The sequence below is a fragment of the Lissotriton vulgaris genome, chromosome 2_1, assembly GCF_964263255.1.
Source record: "Lissotriton vulgaris chromosome 2_1, aLisVul1.2, whole genome shotgun sequence".
Classification (NCBI taxonomy): Eukaryota; Metazoa; Chordata; class Amphibia; order Caudata; family Salamandridae; genus Lissotriton; species Lissotriton vulgaris.
The window spans coordinates 1,676,124,203-1,676,143,505 of NC_141687.1; the positions used below are offsets into that span (position 1 = coordinate 1,676,124,203).

The 19,303-nt window shown below is 45.9% G+C and overlaps 1 protein-coding gene across 2 annotated transcripts in view; it reads right to left on the reverse strand.

Moving 5' to 3' along the window:
* Positions 1–19,303, reverse strand: part of LOC147733074 (pancreatic secretory granule membrane major glycoprotein GP2-like) — a 211,246-nt gene that overhangs the window by 104,945 nt on the left and 86,998 nt on the right. For both annotated transcript variants that reach the window (XM_086957635.1, XM_086957636.1), the window contains one exon: positions 15,043–15,132. In XM_086957635.1, the coding sequence (XP_086813761.1) occupies positions 15,043–15,132 (90 nt within the window). The remainder of the gene's footprint in view (positions 1–15,042; positions 15,133–19,303) is intronic.

A 19,303-nucleotide genomic window follows, 5' to 3' on the forward strand; every position in this document is an offset into this window, starting at 1 on the left:
CTGTGAGGACATATCACAAAGCACAGTGGGATGCGAAGCTTCAGAAGTGGAGAACAGACATGATGGAGGCTGTTACAAAGGGGGCCTCTAGTTGGCAATGGTTTACACCTTTGTCCAATTAGGGACCCTTCTTCCTAGTCAGGGTAAGCGGGATGCACTCCAAAAATAACCCCTGCTCAACCCCATGAACAGACAGGCTTATCTCAGAGGCAGTGTGTAAAGCATGTGTGCATGTATATGGTAACACTGTGAAAATACAACTAATGGACACCACACCAGTTTAGAAAAATAGCAAATCTTTACCTAAACCAACAAGACCAAAAATGTCAAAAATCTCAAATACAATTCTGGAAAAATAGTGACTTTGCAAGATGACCTTCAATTTGCAAGAATAGCTGAAAAAAATCACAGTCCTTCCTAGTCGGGAGCTCTGGCTGGGGCTACTGCAATGATGAAAACGACAGAGTCTAACAGTTCCAGCAGACCGTGTTGGCACGGGCCAGGTAAAACGTCAACAGAACCTTTCTCGCTGCAGCCGATCCCTTTGGTATGAGTTGGTCGAGGCAACCGCTGTAGTTGAGATGTGAAGTGGAAGAGGTGCAGTGTTGCGGTACCCTCTCGGCACGTTGCTACAGCTGCTTGTTGACAATCATCCAACAGCATTGTTTAGGCCAAGGTTTACGATATGGAGTGAGGCAGTGCATTATGCGGTGCTGGCAGGTCACAATGCAGGCGACACAGCAGGTCATGAGACCCAGGATGCATTGTGGCGTGCGGCAGTGCCTTCTGCAGTGACTTCAGGACACGGAACCAGCGACGGACTAGGTGACTGAGTCGGCTACTTTTTTCTTCTGCGGCGACTGAAACCAGCAGTTCCAAAGACATGCCCAGAAAGATGGTGAACTCTTTGCTGTTCCTGAGACTTCTTGAACAGGGGGCAGAAACAGCCACTGCTCGTCAACCCCAGACAGCACACACTAAAGGGGCAGTACTTCTCCACAAGCTTCTCCCAGCTCTTCTTCATTGCAATTGCCAAGGAAAGTGACCATTGTGAATGCTGAAAGTCCAACAGTGTTGCACTTATATCCCTAACAACAGTAAAAATCTGCGGGGATATATTAGTATTATCACTGAAATACATCATTAAAGACATGACCTAGCAACAGAATGGATTTTGGATAAGTTTCAAAAAGGATTTGGGTAGTTAGAAAGTGGTTTGCAAATTAGGGAAGCGGAATCTTTGTTACATTCTGAAGCTGATACTGATTTTTATAGTCTGTATCATTATTCTGGTTGGAATGCTAAGAGCATCCAAATGGCAAAAAGGGAGGCAGTTGGAGAGCTCCTGAGAGAAAGAAATAGAAAAATTTAAAGAATGAAGGACATTTATTATGGGAATCAGAAGTGCATGGAGGAGTTCAAGCAGGAGAGAATGGCTACAAGGTCTGTTAAGATCAGTTCACTCTATTGGGGTGTTACTATGATCATCATAGATATGCGTCTGATGTGCTAGAATGATTGTGATAAGTCAATGTCATCAGAGGGTGGACTGATTGAGCAGACATTTTGCATTTGCATTGATACATTTGTAGGGGTGCATCATAATCACATGCAGGGAGCACCGACATATAATCTTATTTCGTGCAAATGTGCTTATTAGAAACGCAACATATGTTAATGCATTTACGTGTCATGTTTTAGAGTATACCAAGTCAATGTACGAAATAACCTAGGAAATAGATGTGACTAGTTGAAAATATTTATATGAATAAAACATGTTTCGTTAATGGTGTATTAGATGTGATATAATAATCATGCTCCTTTTCGAAAACTACAATGTGTTAGCTGAACAGTAATGATGTTGTTGGTAAATTGAATTCCTATATCGTGATGCTTAAAAATGTATTCTTATGTTAGCCAAAGTTGTAGGCTTGAAATGCAAACCACTAACAAAACTCCAGCTGTGTGTGTGCCCCTCGGCCCTCGCTGCTGCTCGCAGCCTCGTTGTGCCTGCCTCTCTGCCCTAGTTGCCTGCCTCACTGATCCCTGCCCCTCCGCCGTGTTTGCTTGTTGTTTATTTCATTGCCTCTTTGTGTTATTACTGCTGTTGTCCCCCTGTGCGCGTTGTTGAAATAGCATTGTTGTACTTTCTTTACTACAGTCCCCCTGTGCCTTGCCCGCTATGCTCCCCGCTTCCCGCTGCCGTTCACGCGGCCACGCCCCCTTTTCGTTTTGTGTCCTCCCCGCTCCCGCGTTCCAGCTGCTCCTCCCTCCCACTTGCCCATAAATGGCGACAGCGGGTACGCGCAGTGGTCACGCGCAGCGGGTGAGCCGATTGTGCGCCGAAGGCGTGCCAAAGGCAAACCCGTCTGCGCCTGGACCGCGCCCAGTGCCAGGACCCCTGGCCCCCACCGACGCAAGATGACCCGACAAACCTACGATGCCGCGGCCCTCAACGCACTCAATCCCGGCCGTAAGCCCACCTGCTGCCGGGCCACCCCGAAACGCTTCCACGAACCATTCACCTTCACAACCTGCAAGTTCACCTGCCTTCGAACATGCACCGCGCCCGCCATGCCAAACTCCTGCAGCGACCTCAAGTGCATCCTGCTCAACACCCGCTCTGTCCACAGACATGCCGTCGAACTCTGGAACCTCCTCGACACAACCTCACCAGACATCGCCTTCCTCACTGAAACATGGATGAACGCCTCCTCAGCCCCCGACATCGCCATTGCCATCCCGGATGGATACAAGATCATCAGGAGGGACCGCGTCAACTAGACCGGAGGAGGCATCGCCATTGTCCACAAAAACACCATCCACATCACGACCAACACCGAAGACACCTACGCCGCCGCCGAACACCTCCACTTCCAGATTCACACCGACCCAAAGACGACCCTCAGAGGTACCCTCATCTACAGACCCCCGGGACCACGCACACAATTCAGCAAAGACATCACGGACTTCATCAGCCCACACGCCCTCCCCTCCGCCGACTACATCCTCCTAGGGGACCTCAACTTCCACCTGGAGAACAACAAGGACCGCAACACCGTCACCCTGCTGGACAACCTCGCCAACCTCGGACTCAAGCAACTGGCCAACACCCTCACCCACTACGCCGGCCACACGCTTGATCCCGTCTTCTCATCCAGCAAGCACATCGCCTTCAGCCACTCCACCGGACTTCACTGGACCGACCACAGCTGCGTCCACTTCAGCTTCAGAAAAACCACTACCCACCACCACTCGCAACAGGCTCCTCACAGAAGCTGGAGCAAGATCACCGCCGACCAGCTCACCACCCCCCTCCGCCAGAACCCACCTGCCAGCACACCGGACCCCAAAGAAGCAGCCCGCAACTTCACGCAGTGGCTGACCGCCTGCGCCGATGACCTCGCACCACTGAAGAACCCTCCCAGCAAACCCAGAAGCAAGAAGGCCCCCTGGTTCACCCATGAACTCAAGGACTCCAAGAAGACCTGCCGCACCCTCGAGAAAGCCTGACTCCTCGACCAGACCACTGACAACATGACCGCCCTCAAACACTCCACCTGCAAGCACCACCAGCTCATCCGCACCACCAAGAAGAAATCACTGACTGGACAACAACGCCCACGACAGCAAGGAACTCTTCAGCATCGTCAAGGAGTTCTCCAACCCCAGCACCGGCAACAACGACATCACGCCTTCACAAGATCTCTGCAACAACCTCGCCTCGTTCTTGCACCGCAAGATTGCCGACATCCACAACAGCTTCGGCGCACCATCCACGCATCCAACTGTCGAACCAACGCACCCCACTGCCACCCTCCGCACCTGGACCACGGTGACAACCGAAGACACAGCCCGCACGATGAACTCCATCCACTCCGGAACTCCGACTGACCCCTGCCCCCACCACGTCTTCAACAAGGCCGACTACTCCCTCGACCCCTCACAGTCCGGCTTCAGAGCCAACCACAGCACCGAGACCGCCCTCATCGCAGCCACCGACAACATCCGAGCCCTTCTCGACAACAGGGAAACAGCGGCACTCATCCTTCTGGACCTCTCCGCAGCGTTCGACACTGTCTGCCACCGCCCCCTAGTCCAATGCCTCAGCAACACCGGCATCCAAGAGAAGGCACTGAAGTGGATCATCTCGTTCCTCGCCGGAAGAACATAGAGAGTCCGCCTTCCCCGTGTCGATCCGAGGCCACCGAAGTCATCTGCGGCGTCCCGCAAGGATCATCACTCAGCCCCACCCTCTTCAACGTCTACATGAGACCTCTCGCCACCATCGCACGCCAACACAACCTCAACATCATCTCCTACGCCGACGACACCCAGCTGGTCCTCTCCCTCACCAGAGACCCCGACACCGCCAGAACCAGCCTCCACGAAGGGATGAAAGATTTCACCGAGTGGATGAAGAACAGCCGCCTAAAACTGAACTCAGACAAGACGCAAGTCCTCATCCTGGGACCATCACCCTCCGCCTGGGACGACTCCTGGTGGCCCCCAGCCCTGGGCACCGCCCCCAAGCCAACAGACCACGCACGCAACCTGGGCTTCATCCTGGACTCTTCCCTCTAGATGACCAGACAAGTCAACGCCGTCTCCTCTTCATGCTTTCACACCCTCCGCATGCTCCGCAAGATCTTCCGATGGATCCCGACCGAAACCAGGAAGACGGTCACCCAGGCCCTCGTCACTAGCCGACTGGACTACGGAAACACCCTCTACGCTGGAACCACAGCCAAGCTACAGAAAAGACTCCAACGCATCCAGAACACCTCCGCCCGACTCATCCTGGACATCCCCCGACGCAGCCACATCTCCGGCCACCTGAGGGACCTGCACTGGCTCCCCGTCAACAAGAGGATCACGTTCAGGCTCCTCACCCACTCACACAAGTCTCTCCACGACCTGGGCCCTAAGTACCTCAACGACCGCCTGACCTTCCACACGCCCACCCGCCAGCTACGGTCTGCTAGCCTCGCCCTCCCCGCCGTACCACGCATCCGAAGAGCCACCGCCGGAGGCAGATCCTTCTCCTACCTGGCGGCCAAGACATGGAACTCCCTCCCCATCCACCTTCGGCTAACCCAGGACCACCTCGCCTTCAGGAGACAACTCAAGACCTGGCTGTTTGAGCAGTAGCCGACCCCTTCCCCCAAACGCCTTGTGTCATGATTGATTGATTGATTGATTGATTGATCTTGTTAATGATAATACTACTAATTTGGTGATACGGATTGTACCAGGAGCATTCGGGTTCACTCACGTAACTTTCAATGAAGGAGACATGTCCCCATTGCTTATAAAATACGTTTGTATACTCTGGTTGAGATGCGTTTCTCTTCTACGCAATTTTTTTTACAGCAGTTCAGATGGTGATTCTGAAAGAACGCTCTTTGGTTCAGGGTAAATGCATTTTCATGGTCTTGACAGAGCCTGATTTAGAAGCAGCCACAAAGGTTAGTGTCTGGAATTCTTTGGCGCTGATTCTTTGGCGTCGGCTGATGTCAACTTTGTCTTTGACCCTTCTTTGCAGACACAGGAATTTTTACAATATGAACAGGTCCATCCTCCTCCTTTATCATTACTCCCTCATGATCAGTACACATTCATTATTTACACTGATGGGTCTGTGCAGCCAGCCATTTGTCTAAACATGCTTATTCTGCAGCCTGCAGGATTGTGGCAGGTATGAATGTTGATGGGGATTTTAAAAAGGCCTGGGTGTAGTTCGCGGAGTTTTGGTATGCGGAACACCGCGAAGTGACAATAAAACTCAGCGAAAGTCGGCAAGTGGCAGAATGCAGTGCGAACTGCTGTTCACACTATTCTTCCTGCCGCTCAAGTAGAAATTATCCACAAGCGGCAGCTCACACTTCCTTCAATTACAATTTATTCCTCTGGACACAAAATGAATTTTTTGACATTAAAGGTAGCGCAATTAAGCATAAAACACTTTGGGTCAGAGTGGCTTCTCTTAAGGAACGTTTGCCACTGACACATGTTATTCAAACCTTTGGACATCAGCTTGTGGGAGCGCACCCTGTTTGTAATTCATTAATTTCTAAAGAAAGGGGTCCCTAGATAGTTAAGATATATTTAGAAATAATAAACATAGGCTAAATAGACTCTATGTGCTATTTACAGCGGGACAGAGTTTTAATACTCAATAAGTGCATAGAAAGAGTTTCAAGTGGGACACAGCCTGCGTCCTACTCACAAATATGGACAAACAATAGAAATTGGGGAAAGGTTCAGGCAAGGGGAGCGAGTCTGCGCAACATACAATATAGCAGACATAAAGAGCTTGAAAATACCATTGCACACTAGCATCCACAATGTATTACATGCATATGGTATACAAATTGTCGATGGCGTTTCGATCCCTAGGGCAAGGTGGGGGGATCATCTTCAGGACATTATAAATGTAAAAACCTGTGTGCGAGTAACTCTAGACATTACAATTTTCATGTCCGGTTAGAGCCTGTAGAAGTGCAGCATATGGCGAGGTGAGTTTACAGGGCTTCAGTTCAATGAATCAGGACCTGACAAGGTGTGCGAGGATCGCGCGGATTTGTACGATTCGTATGGAAACGGCTACGAATACGAATCGTCGTACGGATTTGTTTCCCGAATCGGAATCGACCCCTCAGTGTCACCCAGTCCTGGGTCATGTGGCAGAGATCTATGAGCTCCCAAATGTTAAGCAGGCACCTCTTTGGTTCTGGCAGAATATCAACTCCTGTGACCTGCGAAATTGTATGCATAATCGCCTCCCAGTAAGGTGTAATTTCTAGGCACTGCCCTAGTGTATGAAGGAATGTGCCTGATGAGCCACAGAGTCTCAGGCAGAGCAGTGTGTCCACCTTACCTATTTTGTGTGAAAGTGTGTGTGTGTAGTAAGTGCGGTGTTGAATCTTCAACTGTATCAGTTTGAGTTTGGACAATATCGCTGCTTCGTTTGGGCATGAGAGTGCCTCTTGCCAGTCTGCCTCGTCTAGTTCTTCCAGCTCCGCCTCCCATCTTTCCTTAAGGGCTGTAATGGGGTTCAGTTGATTATTTATGATTTCCGGTAGGTTTGGTACTATTATAAACCAAAATGATGCCTAGGACTCTGCTAGCATAATGTTATTTCATGGATGAGATCATTTAATTATCGCATCCTATAGCCAATTTATTGTATTTGGATGAATCAAATGTTATATTTCATTTCCTCATGTAACCCAACCCTATATAGAGAACAGCAAATGATTTTTTTATGTGTTTAATTTCAATTTAATTGAATTAAATTTCTTATTCATTTTGTCTATTTTTGACACATTTAGACAAACAAATATATACATATACACACATCACTTTTTACATATATACATATACAAAACATATAAACAATAATAAATTGGTGTTGCACTATATTCTGATAGCCCAATTTTTTACATAGGATGATAGCTCCTAGTATATAGCCTCAGCATTCCTTAGATAGTAAGCACCTCCAGTCCTATTTACAAAGAGTGTACCAGATCATATTAATTTTTAGATCCGTTCAATGTCCTTTTTACTACTTGTGAAACCAATTGTTTCATTTATAGTTTTCAGTATTTTGGCTGGGGTCTTCTCTCAAACAAAGGTGTCGACGCGTTTCAGCCCACTAATTTTGGGCCTCATCAGGACTTGGGCTAGTGTAATAATCCGTCTGAGTCTTTTCCTTCAGTCCGAGTGACGACGGTGGCCGAGGCACACCTAAGGGACTGAAGAGGAAGACCCTGTGTGAGTTATCGGGAATGATGCAGGGGGCAGACCCAAACCAGCCACACATGAAGATCAATGACAAATACTGAAGAATTAACTGAGCTTCCAAGCTGGTGACCATTACTTAATTGACCTCGAACAAGAAGCCAGGTGCGTTGAAATTCCGTTGACAGGCGCCATTTACAGATCACTGGGTGTCCAGGTGGGTCTGGGACAAGGTGTCTCAGCTTCTAGTTCCTCAGGGGGCCCCATGGCGGGTGTTTGAAGAGTGGATACCGTTAAACGGAATTTCAACGCACCTGGCTTCTTGTTGGCCACCGTCGTCACTCGGACTGAAGGAAAAGACTCAGACGGATTATTACACTAGCCCAAGTCCTGATGAGGCCCAAAATTAGTGAGCTGAAACGCGTTGACACCTTTGTTTGAGAGAAGACCCCAGCCAAAATACTGAAAACTATAAATGAAACAATTGGTTTCACAAGGAGTAAAAAGGACATTGAACGGATCTAAAAATTAATATGATCTGGTACACTCGTTGTAAATAGGACTGGAGGTGCTTACTATCTAAGGAATGCTGAGGCTATATACTAGGAGCTATCATCCTATGTAAAAAATTGGGCTATCAGAATATACCGCAACACAAATTTATTATTGTTTATATGTTTTGTATATGTATATATGTAAAAAGTGATGTGTGTATATGTATATATTTGTTTGTCTAAATGTGTCAAAAATAGACCAAATGAATAAGAAATTTAATTAAATTAAATTGAAATCAAACACATAAAAAATCATTTGCTGTTCTCTATATAGGGTTGGGTTACATGAGGAAATGAAATATAAAATTTGATTCATCCAAATACAATAAATTGGGTATAGGATGCGATAATTAAATGATCTCATCCATGAAATAACATTATGCTAGCAGAGTCCTAGGCATCATTTTGCTTCATAATAGTATTTATCTACCCAGATGCCTTTGGTTTACCGGGTTTCCCCTGTTTTTTGAAGAAGTTCCGGTAGGTTTGGGACATGGCTTTTTTGTACAGATGATTCATCAGAAGTCTATCCTCCGACGGTGATGCCTCTGGGAGTGGTGTGCCCGGTGCAATAATTCCCATAAGTGCGTGTTTAATCTGTATGTAATGGAAGGTTTCAGCCTGCCCTAGCCCGTAAGTGGCCTGCAGCTGTACAAATGGGACTACTTCACCTTTTTTTCACATGTCCCTCACCTTTGAGATTCCTAATAAATCCCATTGTCGAAAGCCTTTGGTATTGCGCAGTTTACCTAACCTTTTGGTGTTCAATAGTGGTGTGGCCTGCGTTCTTACCCCTTCCCAGCCCAGCACCCGTTGTGTCTCAAACCAGACTTTGATGGTATGTGCCATTGAACCCATGAAAACAGTCCCTTTAAATTTGTTATACAATGCTCCCATAATCCTCTCGGCTTCCAGGAGGTGCCTATCCGTACAGAAAGCTGGGTCATCTTGGGGCGCATGTAACCATTGATTTATGACAGTGAGCTGTGACGCCCAGTAATATACCTTTATATTAGGGAGGGAAAATGCCGCTGTCATACCAGCTCCTCACAAGTTTATGCATGGCAATATGGGCAGCCTTTCCATCCCACAGCAGATTGGTTACTTCAGCATTTATTGCCGCAAAGTATGTGTGGGAAACCGGGAACGGCGTGTTTTCTAAGACATACAGGAATCTGGGGAGCGCCATCTTCTTGAAAAGGTCGGCCCTTCCCGTCAGTGGTAGTGATCGCCAGTGGTTAACATTACGTCGGAATCGTGCCAGTGGCTGCATGAGGTCTAGAGCGAGAAACTGCGTGGTTTTCATAGGTTATATATATGCCTAGGTATTTGAAGCCCCTAGCTGCAATCTGGATTTCGCAGTCTCATAGGAGCCATGGCATGGGACTGTGAAGCACATAGAGGTGCGATTTTGCCCAATTTATATTATAGCCAGTGACTCGCCCCTAAGCTGCACATATATCCAATAAGCAATTAATAGAGCGTGCCAGGGATGCCAAGTACAGTAACACATCATCCGCATATAGCAAATGCGATCTTCTCATCCCATGGCCCATTTTTACACAATGGATAACCGGATCTTTCCATATCTATGCCACCATTGGCTCCAGCACCAATGCAAAGAGGAGCAGTGAGAGGGGACAGACCTGTCTTGTCCCTCTGCCGAGCGGAAAGTCTGCCAAAATGCAACCGTTTACAAAAACTTGTGCCAGGGGTTTTGTGTACAGTAACTGCATCCATGCGCAGAACTTTAGGCTGAAGCCCAGGTGGCGGAGGACAGCGAAGAGGAAAGCTCGCTCTACGAGATCAGATGCCATACGTGCACCCAGGGGCAGAATGACCACATACTCCTCAATGGTTGATCTGCGCGCACTATGTAATCATCTTAGATTAAGTGGTGTGTTGCGGTTCGGCATAAACCCAGATTGATCCAGGTAGAAGAATGTCATGAGATATGGCTGCAGATTCAGGGCCATGACATTTGCAAGTACTTTGGTTTGTACATTGATCAGGGAAATCCACCTATTAGACATGCATTGGTGTGGTGGCTTGCCAGGCTTATGTATTGCAGCTATCGGCGCGAGGCGTTGATCACTGGGGAGCACCCCCTTCTCCAGTCTATCTTCATACATATTTAGTAGGTGTGGTATGAGCTGATCTGCCACCATCTTGTAAAATTCCACCGGGGTTCTATTAGGTCTTAGAGCTTTTCCCGTATGTAACGCGCCAAGTGCAAGCGCGAGCTCGTCCGGAGTCAATTCTGCTTCCAGAGCCTGTACCACTTCAGGGGCCAGTGTGGGCATCCGTATGTCTCTGAGGAAAGCAAGATTTTCTACTATTGTGTTTGTGGCAGTGGTTGTATATACCTTTTTGTAATGGGCTGCTAATGCATCTACTATTTGCTGGGAGCCTGTGGTTATAGTTGCCTTATTTCTGCTTATTTTCCCTTTTTTCCCTTTTTTCTTTATCCCTTCTTTCCTCCCTTTACCTTTCCCCGCGGCCCCTCCTCCCCCAGCACGACTGGCAAAATCCAGGTCCCCTCCCCGCCTCCCACCTGTCCAGCCCTCCCCGACCCCTACTTAATGGCGGCCACTGCGGGGAAAGGCAAACAAGACCACTGACTCATTGTCAGTGAAATTGCTCTCCCACCCTCGCAGCTCCACCATTAAGTGAGGTGCCCCTGCCCCTGCACTCTTCAGTGTTGGTGATCGAGGCCCTCCTCCACCCGCAGGTTTCCCTGCGCCTCATCCCTGGTGGTCCAGTGGACCTCTGTCTCCTTTCTTTCTATCTGCTCCTTCACTCGTTTTTCTCCCCTTTCTATCTTTCACCTTTCTGCACCTCTGCTCTTTTGTGCCTTATTTCTGCCCATTTTCCCTTTCTCTCCCTCTGCTCCTTCACTCGTTTTTTTTACCCTTTCTATCTTTCACCTTTCTGCTCTTTTCTGCATCTCTGCTCTTTTGTGTCTTATTTCTGCTTATTTTCCCTTTTTTCTTTATCCCTTCTTTCCTCCCTTTACCTTTCCCCGCCGCTGCTGCCCCCGCGGCCCCTCCCCCCCAGCACGACTGGCCCAATCCAGCTCCCCTCCCCGCCTCCCAGCATTCCAGCCCTCCCCGACCCCTACTTAATGGCGGCCACTGCGGCCGCGGGCTGCGGGTGCGCCGCTGGTGCACCGAAGGCGCGTCAAAGGCAAGCACGTCTGCGCCCGTCTGCGACCGGTCCGCAACCAGCACCAGGAACCTTGGACCTCCGCCCCGCCAACGCTACGACCCAGCAGCACTCCACGCACTCAACCCAGGCTGCAACAACAACTAAAAGCTAGCATCACCAGCCGACACCCATGGACCCTTCAGCTGATCCAAGTCTACCTCCAACACCTTGGTCCATAAGGAAACAGGGATTCAAACCCTAAGTGATATGATCATGTTAAGACTCTTATTATTGTGGCGCTCCATTTGGCTCAGCGATGGCACCTCATTGAATAGAGCTATTATTGAGGATTGCCTTTCTTTAGACCAGCATTTAAAGATCCCTTGGATCAAATACACTATTGAATGCTCCCAAAAGATTTTTGGGCTTAATGTGATTAATGATCCATACAGTGCCTCGGATATCTCTAAATTAAGTATGAAAATAACTTTCTTGAACTATTGCAACGAAAGGCATTTTTTGGAGGATTCTAAACTATCCACATGTGTACTGTACAATAGCATGAATGATTTTATTGGATTTCATCCGTATTTGTCACAGGTAACCAGAGTTTCGCACCAGTTTGTACTAACCAGAATGAGGATGGGAGTAGTACATTACCTTGTTGCGTGCCCTAATATTAAAATGCGCCCTAATGGACCCTGTGTATGTGATAACAAAACGGAACAGAGCACTAAGCACTTTCTATTATCATGCGAATTGTATAGTGAACTACGGAAATTCTTCCTAAAGCCAATGTTGAAAAGATTTGGAGTGAGAACAATCACGGACTCTATGAAACTGCTTTTTAACTTGCACCATCCGGACATTTGCTTTTTTACTGCTACATTTTTGCTTAAAGCAATTAGCGCCAGGAAAAGTATGTGTTTTTAATTATTTTAAATATTTATTCCATCCCCCTCTGGATAATATATGTATTATGTGTTTTCTTTTAATGAAATGTTTAATGAAATGTTGTTTCTGTAACTGTATGTGCTTTTATGGACATGCTTTTTAATGTTCCGAATAAAGCTTTATGAATTTAATTGAATAGTTGATAATTAATATTAATTCATTGATAATTAATTATGTTAATTATGTAATATTTTTAGAGGCAAATTGTGGGGTCATAGGGGTAAAGGGTGAGAAGTAATTTATTTGTAATTAATATTGAGTGGTTAATTAATATTAATTAATTAAGTGATACATAACAATGCTAAATGTGTCATTTTTTTAGAGGAGTGTTGTGGGGTTTTAGGGGTAATAGCTGGGAAGTAATTTGTTTTTAATTAGTTATTAATTAGTTTATAATTAATATTAATTAATTGATAATTAATTATGTTAATTGTCTGTTTATTTAAAGGAATTTAGGTGCAGGTTTTGGGTTTATGGGGTAAAGGGTGGGGAATAAATTATTTTCAAGTACTTTATAATTAGTTGTTAAATACTGTAAAAAATTGTGTAAATAATGTTTTCAAAGTTTAATTTTAGTTGTGGGTTGTGGGGATTATAGGGGTGAAGGGTGGAAAGTAAATTACGTTTAATGATTATAATTTTGTTTCTAATTAATAATGTTTTTTTAATTGATAATTTATAATGTTAATTGTGCAAATTTTTTTTTAGATTTTAATTGTGGGTTTTGTATGGGGTGGGAAGTAAATTCAGCTTAAGCAATTAATAATTATTTTCAAATTAGTATTGATTAGTTATTTTATAAATATTTACGTTAATTGTGTAAAATAAATTGTTACATGCTATGAGCATGTTGTGCGCTTTCTGTGGATTTCTTGTGGTAAGTATATTAATTATAATTATTAATATTTAATATTTAAATAATGAAAATTAGTTTGTTGATGAATATTTATATTCATATCGTAAAGAATTTATTAGGTGAGGGTTGTGAGTTTTGTGGTGTTATAGCGTGGGAAGTAATAGTATGTAATAATTAATGTTTTTCTTAATGAATACTTTCTAAGTAAAAATGTTTATTTGTATGAAAAGAATTTTCGTATTTTATTTATTATAATATTTGTAAGTATTTGTGATATGTATTTAAGATTGCCATTTTTTTTAATTAAATATATTTTTGTTTTATTTTTCGTCATATTTGTTTATTATCTTTGTTTTTAAAATAATTGTATTTTGTTGAAGATATTTCGTTTGTTTTTAATTTTGAACAGACTGGAGTGGGAATAGTACATTTTACCCCTCTACTACTGAACACATTCTCTACTGTTGCACCTATTGGAGTGGAAATAGTAAATGTTACCCCTCCGCAATCCAACACTTTCCTTTCTCTTGTACTGACTGGAGCAGGAATAGTAAATGTGATCCCTCCACTATCCAACACTTTCCCTACTATTACACTCATTGGGGTGGGATTAGTAAATATTACCGCTCCCCAATCCAATACTTTTCCTACTGTTGTACTGTCTGAAGCGGGAATAGTAAATTTTTACCCCTCTGCTATCCAACACTTTCCCTATTATTGCACTTTTTGGAGTGGGAATAGTAAATTTTACCCCTCTGCAATCTAACGCTTTCCCTACTGTTGTAGTGGTTGGAATGGGAATAGTAAATGTATCCCTTTACACTCCAAATGTTTTGCTACTGTTGTACTGGCTGGAATGGGTACAGTAAGTTTTACTTATCCACAATCCAACACTTTTACTATTGTTGCATTTATTATTTCTGAAGCTTTTTCCACAAGGGTCCTCACTGCTCTCTATCAGTCTGGATTGAGTCAGGGTTTTCTGGCTTGACTTTCAGGAAGCAGAGACATACAATGGTATTGTAAATACCATTTTATGTTTCTGCTTCTCACACTGTCAGAAATCAAAAGGGTTTGGTTGGGGGGCGGGTGGGTGGGTGGTCCTGCTTTAGGGCAGGAGAGGAGTGGCTTGCCCCTTTTGTGGGTTGCATGCAGCTTACATGGAGAAAATGGCCCTCCGTAGATACCTGTGTGGTCGGGTCGGCGTCCCAGCCAGTCACAACGCTGCCATTGCAGCATTGTAATTGGCTTAGGATAGGGGAGGGAGGCTGTCTCCTTCCTGTGAGGCGCACAGAGAAAAGCAGACACGAAGCGGCCCTGGACCAGGCCGGTGAAGGTAAGTAAAAAAATGCTTTTAATTAAACCTTGCTCCCTGCGTGAACCCCTCCCCGTGCGACACACCATCCCCCACTTGCGGGTCATGCCAGCAGCGACTAGAGGTTCGCCCACCTCTAGATATGAATCCTGAATGAGTCATAAAAATCTGATTAAAAAATGGTCTCACATCTGCCTGTGATCGCATGGAGATAGAGAATGGGATGCACTGTGCCAATTTTGAGCTATTATTGGATATTTTGTACTTTTGTGCTAGGGTTTCTCCCGCCAGAGCTGCACATAACCACAGAAGCGGTTCATGCGTTCATGATCACATAGGGTGAATTCATCTTGAGGAGATAAAAACAATGAAAGGTGAGTGCTGTTACAGATCTGGCAAACGTATACAACTGAAGACCCTTCTGGTGTTTGCAGCAGGTGCTTGTGGGAATTTCATTCAGCTTTTATTGTTACCTTTTGAATTGTACATGGTCAGGTTGCAGCTGCAGGTGTCGGTTGTTTGATTGTATATCTCGTCGAAAGAGCAATCGTCCAGGGCAGAGGCTGCAGAGACAGAGAAAACATTATTGGTAAATTCAAATATAAAGTGTCCACACAATGAACTTGTATTTAGCTCCAACAGGTGGGTCAAACACACACAAGCACCCAAGTGTGTTGGCACACAACGCAGATGTTGAATCACCAAAATACCATGGGTAGTGTGGCATCACACATGCTTTAGACTTAATTACATCATATGAAGTTGCATCATATGATCTTTGACCCTTAATCTTTACAAGTGTAGTCACATGACCTTTATCCTGATGACATCACAATAATTAACATTGCTAATGTTCGATAATGAATGCCTCATTAATAAAAACAACTTCAAGCAGATAAATGGCACTGTTAGATATCATCCACGGTAAGGTGCCAACATAATATGGGACCATTTACAGAAGTTGTAGTGGGTGAGCAAAGTAAGTGAGTCTGACCTCTGCCACAGGGTATCAGGGAGCTGGGGGAGTGGGCGGTTCTCCCCTTTGAGAAAATGTTTTAAAAAATTTGCTCCAATAGAGTATTTTATTTAGAAAATTTCACATAATTTTGCTCAAATTGCCATAGGCTCTGAAAAGGCACGGAATAAATATTTATATCATTTTATGATGTGCCCAACCATTTAAATCTGACGGTCCCAATCAATTGATTTCCTTTTGTTTTTCAATGCCTCCATATCTCAAAAATTAACTTTACTGACAGAGTCAGAATTGTTCCATTGGTGTCCTTTTGGCTCAAATATTACATTCAATATACCACTGCCATTATTTCACAATTATTGCCATGCATACACTGTGGGTGACTTTTATATCAAAGATTACTTCTAGCATTACAGGGACAACATTTTGTCATGAATGCCCCTGACATATGTCATGGTAGTCCTCCCTTATGCCCAAAATTTTATCCAATTACCAGATTCAGCATTTTGCCACAAGTGCCCAATGCCAGCATTTCCTACAGAGTGTCAGCACCATCGGTTTGCCACAGGTATCCCATATCAGTGGCGTCACTAGGGTTGGTGTCACCCAGTGCGGTAACTCATGGTGTCACCCCCTCACGACTTACCCCATGGACCTCCTCCGAGTCCGCCAGTGTAAGAGAGTTTGAAGCTTTATTGCTCTCATAAATCAGAAGGCGGGCTCCCGCGCTGAGCACCTTTCAATAAACGGTTGATGGAAGGGACGTTTCTGCATAAATATTAATAGCTTTCATATCGTGGCCTACTCGGCGGTGACACTTCTCTCTGTTCCCAGCAAAGGTCCGCCTCTGCGCAGGCCCGCACCACCCGGAGTCCCACGAGGCCTCCAGTCACCAGGATTGGTGCTGCCTTTGTGTTAATTGCTGGGCCCGTTCCCCATGCCAGTTTCTGCCAGCAAAATCTATTATCTGGCGAGACCATGATGAGAGGACTGAGAGGGACCTCTGTGAGGAATGACGCGAGTGCAGCCCAACAAGTTCAAAGCATCACAACTGAGCAACAACGTGAAATTCAAAATTCAACCTGTGCTACACATTTGTAATCAAAATGATACCAAGAGGCAGACACATTTTGAAAAGTAACTTCACCCAGACTCTGGAACAAAACCCTTTCCTATGAAACAAAGGAAATCACCAAGAGGTAATGCACTGCACACAGAGCGGTAACAAAAACATCACAGTATCAGGCTGCCTGCCTGACTAAAGAAAGTACTTACATGTTTGTCAAATTCACTCCACATAGTCCTGTGTGCAGGTTGAGGCAAACGCTGTGCTGCCGGTCAAACCGACAACACAGCTCAGACTCGAATCCGACCCCAGACCCGGACCCGCGTGGCTTCTCCGACCTCATTTCCTGTTATGAGGTCCTATCCGACACACCTCCCACGGCGCCACAGAGTCTGTCAGCTGCCTAGCAGTGGTTACTTTAACGCGGCAACGACGACTCTGCTGGGAGGCAGGCCCGGTGCCCGGGTCTCTCCAGGCAGAGCTGCGCAGTGTGGAAGATTTCAAGATTGGTATATTGTAGCAGAAAGCTGCGGACGGCGCTATGACTCAGAGCACCAGCGCAATCTTGTTAGTCTGAGCCTGGCATGTGAAGCTGCAGCCCGGTCCGCACGGGCACACACAGACAGCTGGGTGTCAGAGGCGCTGTCAGCGCTGCGCTAGGTGTGAGTCGAACTGGGGGGGCTCTCACAAATCAACCTTAATCTCTAACCCGGAACACCTTGGAAGAATCGGCCCGGGCACTGTTGCCCTTCCACAATGGTTAGGCCTCTCATCCAAGATCCTTTTCCGTACAGGATGGTGCTGTCATATTACGTCATTTCTCCACAAAAGCCTTTTTTGCAATTACGGGTGTTTCAGCAATGAGCTATCACTGCAAGGCTAGGTAGGGAATCTCACAACATGCTCTTACACAGAACACCGATTTCCTTGTGGCTATCCCAGGATACAGGAAACTGTCACCAAGGTGAGGAAAGGCAGACCATGGGCAGAGGGTGCCAGTTTGCTGAGAACTAGAAGGCAGAGAGAGGAAGAGACATCATGCCGCAAAATAAACACTTATATTTTCTGCAAAACATAAGAATATTTTAGTTCTTCTACCTACAGATAGCTCCCATCAAGCGCACGCGCCTACAACACAAGCGGACCCTCGGGACACAGCTATGGAACCTTGTATCACAGGATGGGGCTCGCATCCAGGGAACCGATGACCCAGGCCAGGCCTCTCACTCTGGGGCATCAGAAAATGGGTTGTGACTCACACAAAGTGGCCCCCGTATTATAAGACATAAATGCAAGCAGAGTGCCCGGTCAGTGGTGATACTTGGCAGGCCTGTCACAGTTTCACCCCATGAGGTCCGCACCCCCCGCACCTCCCTAGTGACGCCACTGTCCCATATGCAGGTACTGCCTCTAGTAAACCAGTTTGTCATAGGTGCCTCTATAAGCCAAGAAGTGTTCCAGATCCAACACTAGACTCTCAAGCATAACACATTCTCACTCATGCTCACTTACATTCACTTACTCACACTTATTCACCTACTCTCGCTCATTCATTCTAGCTCACTTGCACACATTTCGTTTCACTCACTCACACTCTTACATTGACTTATTTATTTGCACTCACTCTCACTCTTATTCTGACTCAAACTTTTCACTCACACTGAAACTTAGACACACTCATTCTCACCTATTCCTATTCACTTTGACTCTCATACTCACTCACTATCACCCGCTGTCATTCTCACTTTTAATTTTGTTATCACATTATTTTAATGAAAACAATAAAACATTGAGCCAATTAAACTTTGTCAACACACTACATTTAACAAAATAGAGCATGATATCCACATTCATTCAAGTGCGTACTTTCCCTGTTTGCGCCTGGTGCACCTTAAGACAGGTGTACCAGGTGCAAACAAGGAAAGAGCACCCTATTGCATGGAATGCTCTGCGCCTGGGGCAGCCGCAAACTTGTGCTGCACCCAGGGGCAGCGCATTCATGTAAAAAACGGAGTGGCTGCTTTGAAGCCGCTCCTTGTATTCACAGTGCTGACAGGAACCCGCCTGCACTTTTAAAGGGGATTAGAGATCCCCTTGCAGGCAGGTGCAGTGAATTACTGTACCAGCCAGCAAGGGTGTGTTTGAGGGGTCCATAGGATTCCCTTCCTTCCTCCAGAGTGATGCAATCAGGGGGCGCATTGACAGTGCACACCTGAGAGCTTATTTGCCTCTGCACCTGCAACTGTGTCTCGAATCAAATCAAATACATTTTATTTGCATACTTAATTAAAACCATTGCATACTATAAAAACTCAATCAAAAACCTTCAAAAAGTGCAAAAACTGTTCACAAACAGTTCTCAAAACCGATGCATGCTTTAAAACTAAGCCTGGGTGTGGTAGGCGTAGTGGGGGTACGCGAAGCTACGCAAAGTGGGACAGAAACTACGTCCACCCACGCACTTCGCATAGCCCCACTACGCGCCACCCGCCTCCCTCCTGCCCTCGCTAAATACTACCCGCCTCCCTCCCGCCCTCCCTACCGCCCTCCCTAAATACTTAAATAATGTTTTGTAAAGGAATAAACACAACTTACCTTGTCGGCTGCGTCTTTGTGGCTCCCTCTGGTAACCGCACCGCCATCTTGGATACTAATGCGCATGCACGGCCGCCCACGCATGCGCATTTCTCAT